General features: G+C 44.4%; 1 protein-coding gene across 1 annotated transcript in view; it reads right to left on the bottom strand.

The window, feature by feature from the left end:
* Window positions 1-16,866, bottom strand: part of LOC8035950 (plexin-B) — a 147,484-nt gene that overhangs the window by 17,580 nt on the left and 113,038 nt on the right. The window contains exons 16-17 of the mRNA XM_042291226.1: window positions 6,426-6,562; window positions 565-741 (exon numbers count right to left, since the gene is read on the bottom strand). Coding sequence (XP_042147160.1) covers window positions 565-741; window positions 6,426-6,562 — 314 coding nt within the window. The remainder of the gene's footprint in view (window positions 1-564; window positions 742-6,425; window positions 6,563-16,866) is intronic.

The raw sequence follows: 16,866 nt of genomic DNA on the forward strand, positions 1-16,866 counted from the left end.
ACTTGTTGGATTCCCTTCTGTGAAATAGTCGACAATAAGCCCGCAGAATTTCCCATGGTTAGGCCTTAAATTTTGTAGCCTAGAGGCCAATCACTGAACACTAAAAATTAGGGATATGCGAATTGTTCTTCGAATTGAATAGCAGAATGACACTGCTAGCTGCAACTCTGCGGGGAGGGTCTGCACGTTCTGGTTCTTCCCGGCACTAAAAGATATATTAATTGCGCAGAATTTCACGATTAAAATCTCTAGCTCCACGCCTCTTATGAAAACAAATATCGGGTCAGAAAACACGTTTAGGAAAACGCTCCACTACTCCCTACCAACATGCATACGAAATGATTGTCAGAGCCTTCGCGTTACTGAGACAGATCTTATATTTCGCGTCTCAAAACTTCATTTTTTCAGATTTCAATAAAACAATAAAACGCATACAAATACTTGTAAATTAATCTCTGGTAGCGTTCTTTCCTATTCTGTTTTTTTTTCCTGGGGCAGTATCTGACGGCGATTTCAGATTAGGACGTCAAGCACATGCTTGTAGTTGCCAAGGAGCTATTTTACCTGAGAAAGCTCTTGAGCGGTTGGATCCGATGCAAAGACGGGTCTTGGGTGTAAAAGAAGGGATTGGCCAGTGTCAGGTTGGCGCCGTCGATGCGCAGAGTCAGCTGCGAGACCTGGTACGACGGGAACGGGGACCTCGACGTCCGGCAACTGATCTGGCTGCTACTCGCCAGAGATCTGGAAAGTGCAGAGAATTCCAGACCACTCGTACCCCGCAGACAATCCGAGCGTCCTAATTGCAGGTGGGAGACGGAGAGACAGTGTAGATGCGTGGCAGGTGCCTGTCGTTTCAGAGCCAATTCATTTTCACCGTTGTGAAGAACTCTACGCTGCCGTCAGCGACATCTTAATGAGACTGACGGCGTGGCTTATTATGTTAATACACTTATTTCTTCGTGATTGGCTCTCCGGCGCTCTTACCAGTTAACGCAACGATCTGATTGGCTGCGGAGAGAAATAAGGTGCTTAATACTCAAATCGTTCGGTGTTTTTTTTTTTTATTTTTTATCTGTCGGTGTTTAGAGCGAATTGAATAATAAAATACACACAAAGCTCAATCATATCCCGTACTAAACATGGAGTTCGTAGGTATCCTGGTATTTAAACACACCAGCGGGCCTACCAACAAAGGCCTGGAACCCTAAACTTGTCAAACACAAAGCTGGAGCCGAAAGTTCGCGGACATTGCCAATTGGTCGAAGGCGAAAAAAGCGCGAAGTCATCATCGCGATAGGCCAATCGGCGCGCTCCGTCAACTTCAGCCCCAACTTTGTGTTGGACGAGTTTGGAGGCCCAGGGCTCAAATTTAGTTATCGCGTTTTTTCTTCTTTTTTATCAATGAGACCGGAATTTTAAGAACTGGATGGAGACAATTTCTTTGCTTTGTCTTATTGGGTTACCGTATTCACTCGAGTAAACGTCGCGCTATTTATGAACAAGGCCCTTGCTTCCATTTTCCCGCAAAGCACATATACAGCAAATCATCGCGTTGCACATAAATAACATAGCGAATAATTGGATCGAGAACACGATTCTCCATACAAATGCAATTTTCGCAGATAATATCTTCGCGCGAAGGCGCGAAGATACCATCTCTTTCCTGTAAACCGCTGGAATCATGCTGTCGATCGCGGTGATTGTGGCAATCCGCGTGCTCCGCGGAAAAGCGAACCCTCAGAATTTTTTCATAAACAGTGCGGCTATCACTCGAGTAAATGCGGTATATATATATATATATATATATATATATATATATATATATATATATATATATATATATATATATATATATATTTCTTTTTTTTTCAGGAATCCGCCGAAAGCCAATTTTTGGCTTTCGACGGGTTCCTGAAAACTTTGATTCTTTGATTCATTGGATTAAGTACGGTTCATTCATCTGCACATATTTGTTTATATATATATATATATATATATATATATATATATATAAAAGCGAACCCCTCAGGATTTCTTCATAAACAGTGCGGCTATCACTAGAGTAAATATATATATATTTACTCAAGTGATATATATATATATATATATATATATATATATATATATATATATATATATACCGAATTTACTCGAGTGAGTAAATTCGGAGTCCGGCCTCCCTGACGAAGGCCGGACTCCGGCCGAAACGTCGAAGAATAAATCGTCCGTTGTTGCTGTTTTCACTAAGGGTTTTTTCTTCTCAGTTATATACCCACGCCTTCGGCCTCCCGCCACCATGCCCGTTATATATATATATATATATATATATGTATATATATATAGTGCGCTTCATGTGACAACCCGCACATCACCATATTTGATATTAAGAATACGAGATCGCAGCACCAGCACGTAAAGTGGCCTAAACTTTCATAAAAACGCAAAACAAAATATTTAAAATTCTTAACAACTCACTCTAAGCTTCTATATATAACCTTTCTTAAATAAAGTGATGTTCGTGTAAAATAAAACAAGAAAAGATTAATAGTCAATGAGCAATCTGAGAGGACACAAGAAGGCAGTAGTTATGGATGGCCCTTAAAGAGTAGCCGTACAGAAATATTTTACGAGGGCAGCTACCGTTTGCCTATATTTAGTTTCTTTGGGTTCAATCGCATTCAGCCCATCACATTTTTTGATGGTGACTCAATGTAGGTTCCCAAAACTAAAATATAAGTAAAATGCTCTGGAATGCCACAAAGAAACCATCGCGCGTCGCCTCAGCCACATGGACAGTATTAAAGGGCCGGCCAGTGCGATCCTCATGCATGCCTTTGTAAGTGGCAAAGCAAAAAGAAAAAAAATTGAAGTCTCGAAACCCTGATCCGCAAAAATACCATTGGTACGAGAGGCGATATGCTCATCGCTCCTCCGCAGTTTGCATTCTTGAACCCAAAACCGAATTGTTTACGCTGCACATGCCCTGGATGCCTTACAAAAATATCATGAATTGCATCATTTTTTTTTGTGTGTACACTGCAGGGTAGTTTTTGGGCAGGCCTTTTGTAAAGATTGATGTACGATTTTTACGAGTAAAACTATGCGGAGAGCAAGTTCCTTTTGCAGGGGTTGAGATGACGTCAGAATTACCTCGAGCTCCGATCGGCTCCGATTGAAGCATAGTTGGTAGACCTCAAGGCAGCTTGCTTTGAGGTCTACCCACTATCTAGACTGCGACAACTAGCCTCCTAATTTATCTTGCTACCAACTATCCTTCAATCAGAGCCAATCAGAACTTGACGGCGTCTTTCTAACGTCACCACAACCCTTGCAAAAGAAGTGGACCAACTTGCGCTTCGCGTTGCCCTGAACGCCTCGTCATTTGCTTCGTTTGTGTACTTCTCAAAATATCAGTGATTTCTTCTCCGCTCGCTGTGTTTAAACGTCAACGCTCGGACATTGTTCGGGGAATGCTCGCAGTTTCGAGTACGTTCGCGCAAGCTTGCCTCTAATAAAAATAATTTCACGCCTTTCGCATTCTCTCCGATATTTAACGGCTTTGAATACCAACACTCTGCAAAGATCACAAAGAAAAAAAAAGAACAAAACCGGTTCAAAATGTTGCTTGAAATCGGGCCTATACAAAAAGACAAAGCCTATAAACTCGGGAAACTATAACGTGGTTCAGGTGCGTAAACTCTTTTTTTCTTTTTTCACTTATTGTGCGCTTGTAACTGGGAGCTCGAAATAAACTTTTGTTGGACCCTATTTACGTGACACGTTTCAGGAGCGAAACAATATGGCTGCGCTGCAGCGGAAAAGACCGCATGGAGAGGAATTCTAAATTTAGAAGACCATTCACCAACAACAATGCTATAAAAGTACTACAGGAGAAAAAAAGGGACAATTTTCCGCCCGTGGGAGCTCGCATCAACACAATGAAAGCGACGTTGAATACATTTTACGTTGAATTAAAACCCCACAAACAAAACAAAGGGACATTGTTGCTTTTCTCGCAGAGACACGAAAAAATAAACTTTGGTCTAGTCGCCTTCGGAGTAAACACAAGTTGTGAATGACGTTTCAAAGAAAGCCTAATGTAGGGGGACGCCCGTACAAAGTCCAACGTGTGGGAAAGCTAAGCGTAGAAAATGTCGTTACATGGTTCGCGTCTGTACTGGCGCACTACGATTCTCCGGATAGTGTAACAAGGCGCGCTCTCTCTCTCTGACGTGACCAAACTTGTTCTTGCGCTTGCTCGCAAAAACGACAGCCTTTTAAGTAAATTAAATCCAGCTAGGCTACATTCCCTCGCGTCGTTGGAAGCCCGCCCACGCGGTTCTATCGCCAGTCTGTAGCTAGAGAATCGCGCCGGAAGCAAGTCCTTAGGTGAACGTTGTATCAGCCCTACGAGCTTATAAAAGTGTTCTAAGTTCTGAGAGTGAACAACTCTCTTAATTTATTCTATTTTATAATTCGTAGAAAAAGAATAAAAGCGAAGAGAGATGTTTTATTAACACGTTGTGCAATATAACATGTTGCGAAATATGTTTGTTGCATTTCTGCGATCGACAAGAATTTCATAAGGCGCAACTGCTAGTGTAAAAGCAGTTCCGTAAAATTTATAAATAATGTCACAAGGAAACAAGAAGTAACTCTTTTTTTTTACTAACTGTTTTATCACCCCTCGCTACGAGTTACTTACTCACATTTATGCACACTACCTTTAACGGTCGGCTTCGGTTGTCGCCGTTCCCCACCACTTTCTCCTCGAGGCAACAGGTAAATCCAGAAAGGGATTGTAACACCTCAGTATTGTAACTCATCATTATCGCGCAGTGTTAATTAAAATCACAAAAAACACTGATCCGTCAGCTTATACCGTACGAGTGTTATTCTTCTAATAGACAGAAAAGAAATGGCTTCGTATCGGCAGCCTACTTTACTTCAACCCCCAAAAAATATTTTGCGAATGTACTTCTTATAACGAGTCAAAGCTCCAATCTGAGATAACCTTTTATATGCGATTGCACGTTTATGTGTTTTGTCAGACCTGAGGATTGTTGCACTCTCATTCTGCGAAGCTTTTTATTTTTTATTTTTTGTAATTCCATTTATTGTGGCTATCCCTATCCAAAAACCCATATAACTTTTCACTATCTGGATTATGGAACTGGAAATCTAGCTAGAATTGTTTTTGAAAACTTAAAATCCAGATTACAGACAAACAAAAAAATTCTGAAAACCTGAAATTCAGATAGAATCCAGATAGATTTCAAGTTCATAATCCATATAGCGAAAATTTATGCTGGATGTTTCGGTAGGGATATATTTCTTAATATAATTACTATATCCGGCTGGGTTCTACAAGAAATTGAGTTTGGTTCCGAAATACTTAAAGCTAAAAGCAACTATTGACGCAAAGTATCACTGTAATATATCTGAGCAATTCTGAGAGCCTGTGACAAAGCTAAAGGTTTAAAGGCACTTTGCAGCATTATCTTTTTTATCAAAACGGTGCACGGCACGCCTGTGCTATGCCACGAAGGGAGGAGGTAAACGTACTACAACCGCCTGAGCTAGAAACCCTGAACTATGAAAAAATCTGCAGTAGACGTATCAACCGTCGACCCTCATTTAATGACCTTGGGTGAAAATAAATGAGATTATTTTGAGCTGCGTACCAAACGCCAAATGCGTTCCACCATCTCCTGAACGTTCTTGCGGGACGCATAGTAGGGCAGACCTTCACAAATTCAATCAAATGTTCACCCTCTCTCTTTTGCTTTTTCTTACACTAAAGTTCAAAGTTGACAATAGGATCTGTACATTCCCGTGTTGGAAACCTCCGGGTTTGCATTCGGTCTGTACACTGTTTTAGAAAGATTCAACCAACCTATCTTATTGTCTTCGCTGGGCGGAGGACGTTCCTAGCTGTAGAGTTCGACTGACGTGTTCAGCGATAAACGTTGGTATATTTTCATGCTGTGTAGTTGTTTTTCGGGTTGCCCATCCGCCTTTGTCGCAATAGACGCATACTCAGGTTAGAATTAAAATGAGGCTGTTTAAACGGTGTTCTGCACGTTACTCCTCAAAAGTAACGAAATACCGTTACTCGTTACTTGGCCTTAAAAAAAAACTAAGTACGTTACTCCTTTTCTTTGTAAAGAAAAGTAACTAAGTACGTTACTCGTTACCGAAAAAGGTAACTAGGTAGAAGTAAATTGTTATTAGGAATGCGTTACGTACATGTCTGGCTGAGACACGTATAAAAACCGCCTACGGAAGCAGTGAACATGCACACACAATTAACGTTTCCGGGGCCTCGCTTCCCCTCACTAACACTTGGGAAGCAGTCAAGCATTCTTTACAGGGGAAGCACGAAGGAACTTTCCAGTGGCGTCAGCGGATGAAGTCAATGTTACCTTTCGACGTGGCAGACGATGTCATCCAGATGGACGCTCACGTGACTACCAACATTCAGGTTGGTTCCGTTCAAGTACAGTCTCGTGCCTCCAGACTGTGGTCCGACCTTCGGCAGGACTCCGGTGAGCTCCACGGGCTGCACATCCACAACGGCAAACATTACGAAGGCAAAAATCAATCCATGGACTCGACGTTTTGCACTTCGGTCGTCTTGTCACGAGCCGCACAAATTGAAATTGCGTCGGTCTTTCAACCAACTGAAGTATCAATACTTGTTATCAAAAACGGTAACCATGTTAGCATCGTTCCCAAAGGCGAAAGGCATAAACAAAAGTAACAGTTTCCCGGCGAGACAATTTACAGGCCACGTTTAGGAATCGAGTATTCAAACCTGAAGTCTGAAAGTGCGTGTTTCATTACACGTGCACACTCAATACGCGGGCGTATACGGTGAGGAACTGAGAGAGAGAGAGAGAGGAGGATTTGAGAGTGTGCGGTGACGTTAGAGTTCTGCGTTCTGATTAGAAGGATATTGGGTAGACGCAAAAGGCAAGCTGTCTCCTTCTCCCCCTAAACGCTTTATCGCCCTCCAATTAGAGCGAGGAGCCCACGACATCTTGTTCACTCTGGTTGTAGGGGAGATAGCCGCTAAAGACAAGGGCAGCTGGACACTGCCTCTTCCCTCCATCCTTCCAATCAGAGCTCGGCACTCTGAGGCCAATTTATTATATATAAGTTTTTTTTGTTTTATTGTGTACAGCTGTGCAGTATCTAGCTCCAAACGAGCTTTCTGGAATTTACGGTGCAACTTAGAACACTGGTTCAAAAGCGGCGGTAACACCACTAATCAGCTGTGACGGTAGCTATGGCGTCCTTGTTTTTTTTTTTTTTTCTGCCATGGTGTTTATTTTTGCAGCCGATAAAAACTTGACCAAAAGAACAAAAAAAAACATTTAAAACAATAATAATATTTGTTGTTACAAACTATAGGGTGTCCCAAGCGGACCTTAAAAAGAGACGAACAAATCGACACCTGCTCGTGGAAAGCTCCAAATTTCACCAAATGTTCGCAGAGCAGGTCAGCTTCACCGTGTAAAACTTCAATACAGTTCTCTAGCGTGCTGTTTGCAAGCTGCGCGTATTGGGGAATGGTGCCACAAGTAAATAGCGTCGGTAACTCGGTCGCCTGCGAACGCGGCCAACCTTTACATTAGCAAGTTTTTTTGCTCTAATGTCTTACAGAAAGAGAACTGCCCCTTAACATTTCACATGGTAAAACAGAGCTGCTCATTCCATAGTCGGTGAAAGTTTCAACTTCTTACGAGCAGGCGCCGATGTTTCCGGCTTGTTTTACAGAGGAAAGTCCGTTTGGGACATCCGGCCTATACAGATTGTTTTACGTAAGAGCAACAATTACCTAAAAAAGTACTCTTAGCTGAAAATAAGGTGAAAAAAGCCACGATTCCTTCAGGATTACGTTTTCCACAGCGGCAGACGAAGGAGCGCAAGTGTATAAGTGCTCCTTAGATATCCAATTCACAAAAAGGCACTAATCAACTTTTCAGCCTTTTGTTTTAGCAAGCATGTTTCATTTACAGATTTGAAGCCCGCCGTTTGTTGAGATTAAAGCAGTTGACAGATCTCAGAAAAAAAAAATCTGCTTCGAGTTTTTGAGTGTGAAATTTTGGCAGTCACGGCAGCAAAAAATCAAAACTAACTAAGAAAAGAGCGCGCAAGAAGCGAATACAGTTTCGCTGCCAAAGAGGCGTCAGAGTATGACGTTTGGTGACGCGTAAGTTGCTGTGAACACGTGACCAAACCTTTGGCGAAATCGCACATTTATCGTGGCCTGTTCCCGCGAGCCGATTCAAAATGGAAATTCGTCGCGTGCGTCTCTTATACACAATAACTGGTTTTCTGAATATATTTTAGCATTTTTACACAAATCTCGCAGATATATCTGGGCTTTCGATAAGCTTTGGCCCTAATTTCAAATCGGCTCGTGGAAGCAGGTCGTGAGCCAGTTTGGAATTTGGCCAAAGCTTTTGGTCACGAGTTCACAGCAACTTTACGGGTCACCACGCGTCACACTCTGGCGCCTTTTCGACAGTGGAACTGTTGGCGCTCCTGGCGAGCTCTTTCGAATCCATAGTTTCCGATTTCTCGCTGCCGTGATTGCCCAAAAGTCACCTAGTAATAACTTCAAGCAGAATTTGTTTTGCTGAGACTTTTCAATTTTTTTTTTTTTTTACTTTGAGTAGGCGACGGGTTGAAAATCTCTAATTGAAGCACGCTAACTGAAACAGAAGGTCAAAATGTTAATTAGTGAATTCTTGTTAATTAAAAATCTGATTAGCACCTTACACTTGCGTCCTTACGTCCGCCGCCGTGGACAACGTAATCCCGGAGGAATTGCGGTTTAGTTCACATTCCTTTTTCTATTTTTTGTAACCATCACTCTTGCGTGAAACACCCTGTAAAGTCACCGACAACTTACGAAACGTTAGGCGTGGCTTATTATGTTCACGTTTTGTGTTCCCTTTTAAGGCGTCTTTAGCCGTTTGCATATGTTTTTTTTTTTTTTTTATCAGCTCATAGCGTAACCTCATTGGCTCTGGAACAGTAATAATATGATGTGCACACGCCACGCCCTCCATCTCTTGAGCTGCCTGCGACTATGACATCATGCGTGAAGTATCTACTTATTATAGACGTACGCGATAAGCGTTATCGGTCAGCGCATAAGTCAAACGCCAAGCATTGAAGCCTACACACTTCACGCTTCACTTCATGGGAATCCAGTTTCTGCACACAAGCAATGCCTGCACAAAGTATGGGCAAGCACTGACTTGTCTGTAAAACAGTGTGTTGTTTGATACATTTAAGAAGCTCTTAATAATGCGAGCGAGTGTTCTACATGGCGTCTCTGGCGCACCGAAACGCAAAGGGAGGCACGTCAATCAAAGGGGTAACGTAGAGAATGCGCGACGACGGTGTAGCCGAGCTCGGGCTATCATTGGTTAAAGTCAGGAGGGGAAACCAGATAACGTGGTTCCAATTTGGAGGTAAACAAACCCACGATGGGCGCAAGGACCGGCCAAACTTGCACGCTCTATACGGAGCGCAAATTTGCCGGCAAATTCGCCAAAGAACCTCCGCTTCTATTCCGCGACAATACTTTGCCAAAGACTAGTAAATGGCCGTCCTTTAATAAGGCAATGTTCGCCGCTTCTCTGCGGATGCGAGTGCATATTGTTCCTCGAATGCACGGCAATATCACCGCCCCCTATTGATGGCATAGCGGAAACCTCCCATCCTGCTCCAAGTCTCCAGGCTCGACGGTTTAGACATTTCGTTCGGCTCCGGCGGTTGGGCACAGCCCGTGTGGCGCACACAAACAAAACAACAACAAAGGTACGTGGTCTAAACAACTGCGCGGCAACTACGCGCAAAGAGAGGAGGCGTTCTCATCGCAAACACGGAGGTGTTCTTCGGCTAGAGCGGCGCTTGCTGCGAAGGGACGCTCACCGCATGCATATGCAGTTATGGTGATGAGAAGCGGCGACGGCGCTTTCAAAGAAAACAAGACAAAACAACAACAAAAAAAATGGAACACGGAAGAGCGAAGCTGCCTTGGGTCGACTTGGTATGGCGCCGAAGTTTGCCGGGAGTTGGGGAAAGGTGTCTTGCTCTTGCTAGTGTCGTTGTTTCTGGTGGGACGACGAGGGTTCCAAAAAAGATGAGCGTTAAGAACAATTTACTCTAGGTCTGTTGTAAGCAGCGACGAGAATGTTACGAAAGTAGTTTTCGTTGGTCCACTGCGCGCACTAAGACATCTCCCACACGACGGCAAGCAGACTCGGTAGGTCTAACAAGGTGTTTACTATCACAGGCGGTATACATTCCTACGTGGTACGAGAGCAAAATTGCAGAATAATGGTTGTCCGAAAGAAAGTAGTTATACGCGGGTCTGAATATAGTCAACCATAAAGCCGGGGTCACACTGCTCATGCATCATACACGAGACAGTCTGCATAAAGATTCGAGCGCGAATCACCGTGAAATGCGTGCCTCGAATGCCGCATGGCAATGAGTTCGAAGTAAAACTTGGCAGGCGGAATTCGAACCACGGATATTGCTGTCCCTCGTGTTTGCAGACTGTCTTTGGTATGATGCATGAGCAGTGGGACGCCGGCTTAAGTGGTAAGGCAAATACAAATCCTGGGGAACGTTTATGCTGTTCAGTATTAAATTGTATCATAAGTGCACCGGAAGCTAAGTCATCAGGCAGGGCAGCAGCGTCGATATGGTATAAGAGCGATATAATAGCGCCGCCGAATAAAAGATTATCGCGACGAAATCAGTCATTTGGGGATAACATTAGGCAGTATTGAGCGAAAGGCAGCCGGAAGGATAGGCCGAATTCGCGAAATATCGACGCGTTTCTTGCGAACACGCAGACCGCATCGCTCGATCGCACGCCGCATAACGTTCCGTGTGATAATGTTTTGCCACGTTGCTATCGTGATTTGTTGCAAAAATAGGGCAAGGTATGTCAGCTACAATCATTACACTCACACAGGGAGTATTCTACGGACGCCATATTTGAGGGCGATGTTTGGAGCGCATGTTCAGAACGAGCCCATATTAATAATCTGCTAAAACCGGAAATCTTGATGGTGTGGACTGCACATTGCAAGAGAACTGTGGAAGCTCGCCCGTCAGCACGTAGGTGCTCAGCAGACGCGCACGCACGCAGTTATGGCCGCCAGTGAATGCTCCCGATAGGCCAACGCGCTGACAAGCTAGTCCGCTTTTTCACCCCACGAGGTGTGAGTAAACTGCGCGCGCAGAAGGCACATTTGGGTGAAGCGTCTGCGCAGGTGGGTCGCCGTTAGAGAGATTTAGGAAACCGTTCGTGCACATCCGATACGGTTCGATGGGCCCTCCGGTACGCACTGCGCATGCGCGAGTCTTCTGCGGTAGTGCTTGCGCAGATCGTACCGGAAGGCCCGCCGTACCGTATCGGACCTGCAAACACGGTTCCTTAAAACTCTCTAACATCAGCTCCACCACAGCGGCGTGACGTCTGGACCGCGTTTTGTAACCCGTTACAAGTAACGGTGTTACCGGTAACATGTGTTACTTTTCTCGGTAACGTAGTTAAGTATTCGTTACGTTTTTCTTTTTTTTAAACAGTAACGGGTACGTTACGTTATGTTACGTTTTCGAGTAATGGGTAACGTAGTTACGTTACTCGTTACTTCTTTCCGAAACCTAAAAAAAAATAATGTACGCTTAAATTTTGTTTCGTATTTTTTTACTTTGTTTTGCCCTAAGCCCAGACGCAGCCGACACTCCGAGCTGATGAGACCAATAAGACAAACTCGAAAGGGCACCATCATGGTGTCCGTCATGTTTCTGAACCTGTTCTATCATCGCTGAACCAATCATAAACAATAAAGGGCCCAGTGACTTGCACTTTTTACGCCGCTTGATTATTCCCATGAGCCCGTAGCGTCGAATGCGTCCGGACTTTAGCTGAGACGAAGTATAGGCGCCGAGTCATTTATTGTTGCACCCATTCCACATGCCTTCAAAATGTTGCCTGTATTTTCTGCACGGCAAGAACTTTAGAAAAAAAACCAACGCCCACGCCCTTTCTCCCAGTGTCAAAAAACGCTGTCGTCAAAAAGAAAAAAAAACGCTGTTACCATCTACGGTGTTTATAAATAAAAAGAAACGCAAAAGTACCGTGCGCTACTTTTAATTGGTAACGGTAATGCGTTCGTTTTATCTTAAGGTAACGTAGGTCGGTAACGCGTTCCTATACGTGGTAAGTAACAAGTAACGAATTTCGTTACTTATTTTTTGTAACGCCTACAACATTGGTTGATGCATAGAGAAGTGTTGTCCTCTAGCTAAAACAAAAAAAAGCCATCTGCAAAGCCGCGTGATATTTAGTTTCCGCCGTTGATCATTGCTGTATTACAAGAAATAAAGGATGATCTCATCTAGAACCAGTAAGAGAGCCCTTCAGAGTCGCTTTGATATTTTCAATAAATATAAGTCCCTATATTCGCAGTCCATTTATAGCCACCGATCCTCATTACCTAAGATGAGCTATGTGGCAATGATAAAATCATTGCGAGCGTCCAAAAAAAATGGAAGACCCATTGACGAGACGGGGCAGGTTGTAGAGCTATGAAACAAAGAAGACGATTATGGAGATGAAGAGACGAGAATGACCATTACCCGGGTCCTTCACTCAATCACGCCCGTCGAAGCAACCCAACGAACTCGCGCACTATCGAAGACAAAGACCCGCGCTCACGCAAAGTATGCTCGCGTTCAGCCGTGCTTGACGGGGCTGAGGCACGGGCGATGCAATATCAAGGGGAGGACTGCTGCATAAAGAACCGGCCGGAATAGAAAAACCGAAAGCTGCCAAAGGGGAGCACAGCGGGGAAACTCCGGCCGAAAGGAACTAGGCCTAGCTAGGACGCCTCCGGGCAAGGTGCGTATATATAGGGGGGAAGGGCACCTGGGACCTATAGCGATTTTGTTCGGGGAGCGCATTATTTGCCCAAGCGTGCTCGTAGCTCGAGAATCCGGCAATGAAGGATGACCTTAGAGATTGATGGTCTCGAGAACGAGCTCGATTTCCGTCAGCCGATTCTCCGGGAAGCTCGTTATTAAGGTAAGGAAGAAAGGAGGGGGGGGGGGGGGGGGGGGGAGTACGCGAGGCTCTCGTATTTCCTACTTTTTGAAAGCGGCTGGCTGTGACGTTTTTGTCGTTAACCTTCCACGGCGTGGGTGAGGGCTTGGGAGGAGGGAAGGCGTCCATCGCTGCCGCTGATTCTGACGCTGACCCGGCGATGATGAGTTGCTGAATTCTTGGCGGAGGTATGAGCGGCACGCGCGATTCTTTGGCATGTTAGTTGTTCCGACTTCCTTCGAAGAATCCGGGCAACTCTGGGGGAATTTCTCTTCTTCTCCTCGTAGGTTTAGTCTCGTGTGCGAGAGGGTGGCAGTAAAAGCTGATCGTGGGCTTTTCTCACTTTTTGTTTTGCCTTTTTTTTTTCTCATAGTTGAACGACGCGCCTGGCTTTCTGGAATCGATCGCATATATGTTCGGCCTTGTGGAGCGGCATGATTTAAGATCCTTGTAATTGCGGACGTTCGGCGAAAATTGAGCGCCGTTCTTTATATTAGCGTTGACATGTTGCGATCAAAGACGGTTCGAATGATTGGTGTAGGCTATCACATTCAGGTATTATTAAGAACGAGAGGATGAAAAATTATTCCCCTTTTTGGTTCGCGTCACCGGGTTCTGATATTAAACACATGCCACCGCAACAACCCTTACAAAAATATGTATGGACACTTCTAGGACGTTCTATAGAGCAGCGTCCATAGGCAGAACAAAAGGCGTCTATAGCCAGACCACGACCTCTGTTGCCTCCGTGAAGTCGTCCTATGGCTGCCCTATAGAATATTGGCCAACGGACGTTCTATGGACGTCCTATTCTATGGATGATGTGTGGTCATCCTATACTTACTCTATGGTAAGACGCCATATAGAGTTCATAGGGACTCTATAGGGTGTCTACACAGGGCCTTTACGGTGTCTATAGGGTGCCAGCAGAAAACCCATAAGAAGTCTACAAGGAGTCCCTAAGAAGTCCACAGGGAAGCCATACAATGTCTAAACAGGGTCCTCATGGGGTCTGCAGAGAAGCCATACAAGGTCTACAGGGAGTCCCTACAGGGTCCGCAGAGAAGCCACTCAGTTTGCAGGGGGTCTGCGACGGGGTCCGCACCAACCAACGTTTCTAGAGCAAGTCAGTTGGGAAACGCTAAAGAGCTTGCTCTGAAAAAGCGGCACCGATCTGTACTCGAAAACCGAACTAATTGCGACCGCAACGTCACCATTCCACCCGCAGCGGCCACTCGGATAACTGCACGACCGCGTGTGCTGGTTTGGGACTATCGATATTCGACAGTATGTGACTGTTCTGCTTTGGCTTTAATTGGCCACTTCGGCGCCGAAACATATACGGTAGAAGAGGGGATTCAGGGATGCCAAGCCCCGTCCCCCAGGCGGACGCGCCGCGAATTTCAGCCGAAGTTAGGACGCACCCAAGTCGGGACGCGCTACCTGAAGTCGCCGGTGAGGCATGGCTCTAAAATGAAATATTAATTGTGCCGCAAAACCCTGTAAGCTAAAAGTGTATGCAAACATCACGCCCTTGTACATTTGTACTATCTCCAATAAAGGTTTCTACAAAAAGAGCATTTTCCCATTAGTTTTTACGTAAAAATGTGCTCTATAAAAGTCATTTTAAAGAGTGTAGGGTCTTTAGCGGTCTGCAAAGAAGCCATACAAGGTCTATAAGGAGTACGTACGGGGTTCACAGGGAAGCCATACAGGGCACACAGGGAAGCCATACAGGGTCTACACGGGTTACTTATGGAGTCTGCAGAGAAGCCATACAGGGTCTGCACGGAGTCCCTACGGGGTCCATAGAAAAGCCACTTTAAGCGATGATGGTACCGCGCGTGTGAGAATCGCACTCCCTAGCTCCTGGATGATTGGCCTCATAATAAAATGGCTTGCCTACATTTTCCTGACGTGAAAAAAAAAACATAAAGTAAGGTTTTGATACTGCACGTATACAGCATAACTAGAATTACTTACGCGTCGCGGGCAGACCCAGCCTAGTATACCGCTGTTTTACGACGATCATCCAGATGACCCGCAATTTTGATAGGCACCAGTGCGCCCCTGTGGGTTGTGAAAGTTACGAATATCTACGGGGGCCGCAGCGACCCACATATATCTACCTCCCACTGAGAAAGTAAAAACATTATTCTGGCACATACTAAACACTTCCATCTCCACAATGAATATACCCTGAGGTTGGATATGCCTCCAGACATCAATATAACATATTGATACCCGGAACTTAATTAACAACTCTTTAACTCGGACACCTCGCTACACCTAAAGAAAACGTCTACCCGCATCACTTTATTAATGTACCAATATATAGCTCACACCATAGAGAGGCAATAGGATGTCCATAGACTCACCAGGACCATAGAACGGAAATAGGAAAGAATGAAAAACTGTTTCTTTAGCGAAGATCTCTATAGCGTTGTTGTGTCCATTCTATGGCAAACCAGTGGTACATAGACGGTCTAAGAACTGTCTACAGGAATACATAGGATGGACAAAGGGGTAATAGAACGGCAAAAGTATGGACATAGGACGTCCATACATATTTTTGTAGGGGAAGGTCCCTATTAAAAAGTCAACAAGATACAAGCAAGCGTCTTTAATATAAGCTTCAAAACCGCCTGAACAGATGGATAAAATTCAGCCGATACTATAGGATCGTTATATCGAGGAGACTGGTGAAAGTCCGCCTCGCTGCCGTTCAAAGCGTGCTGATAACACAAGAGTGAGCAGCCAGTGAAGCGAACGACACCGAGAATTATAGAAAACCCGTGAACAACCTCCTTTTCTTGCACATATGACGTCATCACACTCGGATGGTACCAATGCAGCGATTGGGCCCGAGCCCGACGCCGAGCATCCCTCGACGCGTTGATTGGACACGATGCCCAACCGAACGCTGACGCGACGCTCGTATCCAATCCGCGTCCTGGCCTGCGATCTCACTGTATTGCCGTCGAAATGCTCGCGCGTGGCTTTTAATTGTTCTATGCGGTGTTGGAAAAACTCTAATTACGCGATGCCGGCCGATTTCACGTTTCGAAGTACATATGATGCTAAGAATGCTAATGAATGTTCACACGCACTCTAGCGTCGCTTTTATCAATCAATGACAGACAGGCCTTTTAAACTATCGTTTAAACCATATCACATTCAGTACATGACACTAGCGTACCAAGCTAGATTCCGCTACTCTGAAGTCATATTTTCAATGTTAGGTTTTAAAAATCTAGCCCGCCATATTGCCTGGTTCAAATCCTCAAATGGTGTTTCTTCTGTACAAAAGTACAGGGGTCATACAGGGGTCAACTAAGGAAATAAAACTCTGTTTTCCAACACGCAACGCTAAACTATGCATTACAGAAAGCTGAAACTCCGTGAGAACGTGACACTACCCGGATAAAAATGTACGAGAGAAAAACGAAATGTCTTTTTGTGGCGAAGTCCGCCCAAGCTTTATGTTCGTCGAACCCAGAAATGGAATTGTAGGCGCCTGTAGCATTTAAATTCGCAAATATATATATATATATATATATATATATATATATATATATATAAAACATGTGCCAGAAATAAAGGAAGCAATATCCTCTTTCTCGCTGACAAGCTTTTCTTTCTTCTTTTTTTTTATTGCGATTAATATGCTACAGGTGCCCACCGTATATATTTTAGCTTGATGAAATTTAGGCTTAGGCGGA

The sequence above is a fragment of the Ixodes scapularis genome, unplaced genomic scaffold, assembly GCF_016920785.2.
Source record: "Ixodes scapularis isolate PalLabHiFi unplaced genomic scaffold, ASM1692078v2 PGA_scaffold2__306_contigs__length_199485367, whole genome shotgun sequence".
NCBI classification, from domain to species: Eukaryota; Metazoa; Arthropoda; class Arachnida; order Ixodida; family Ixodidae; genus Ixodes; species Ixodes scapularis.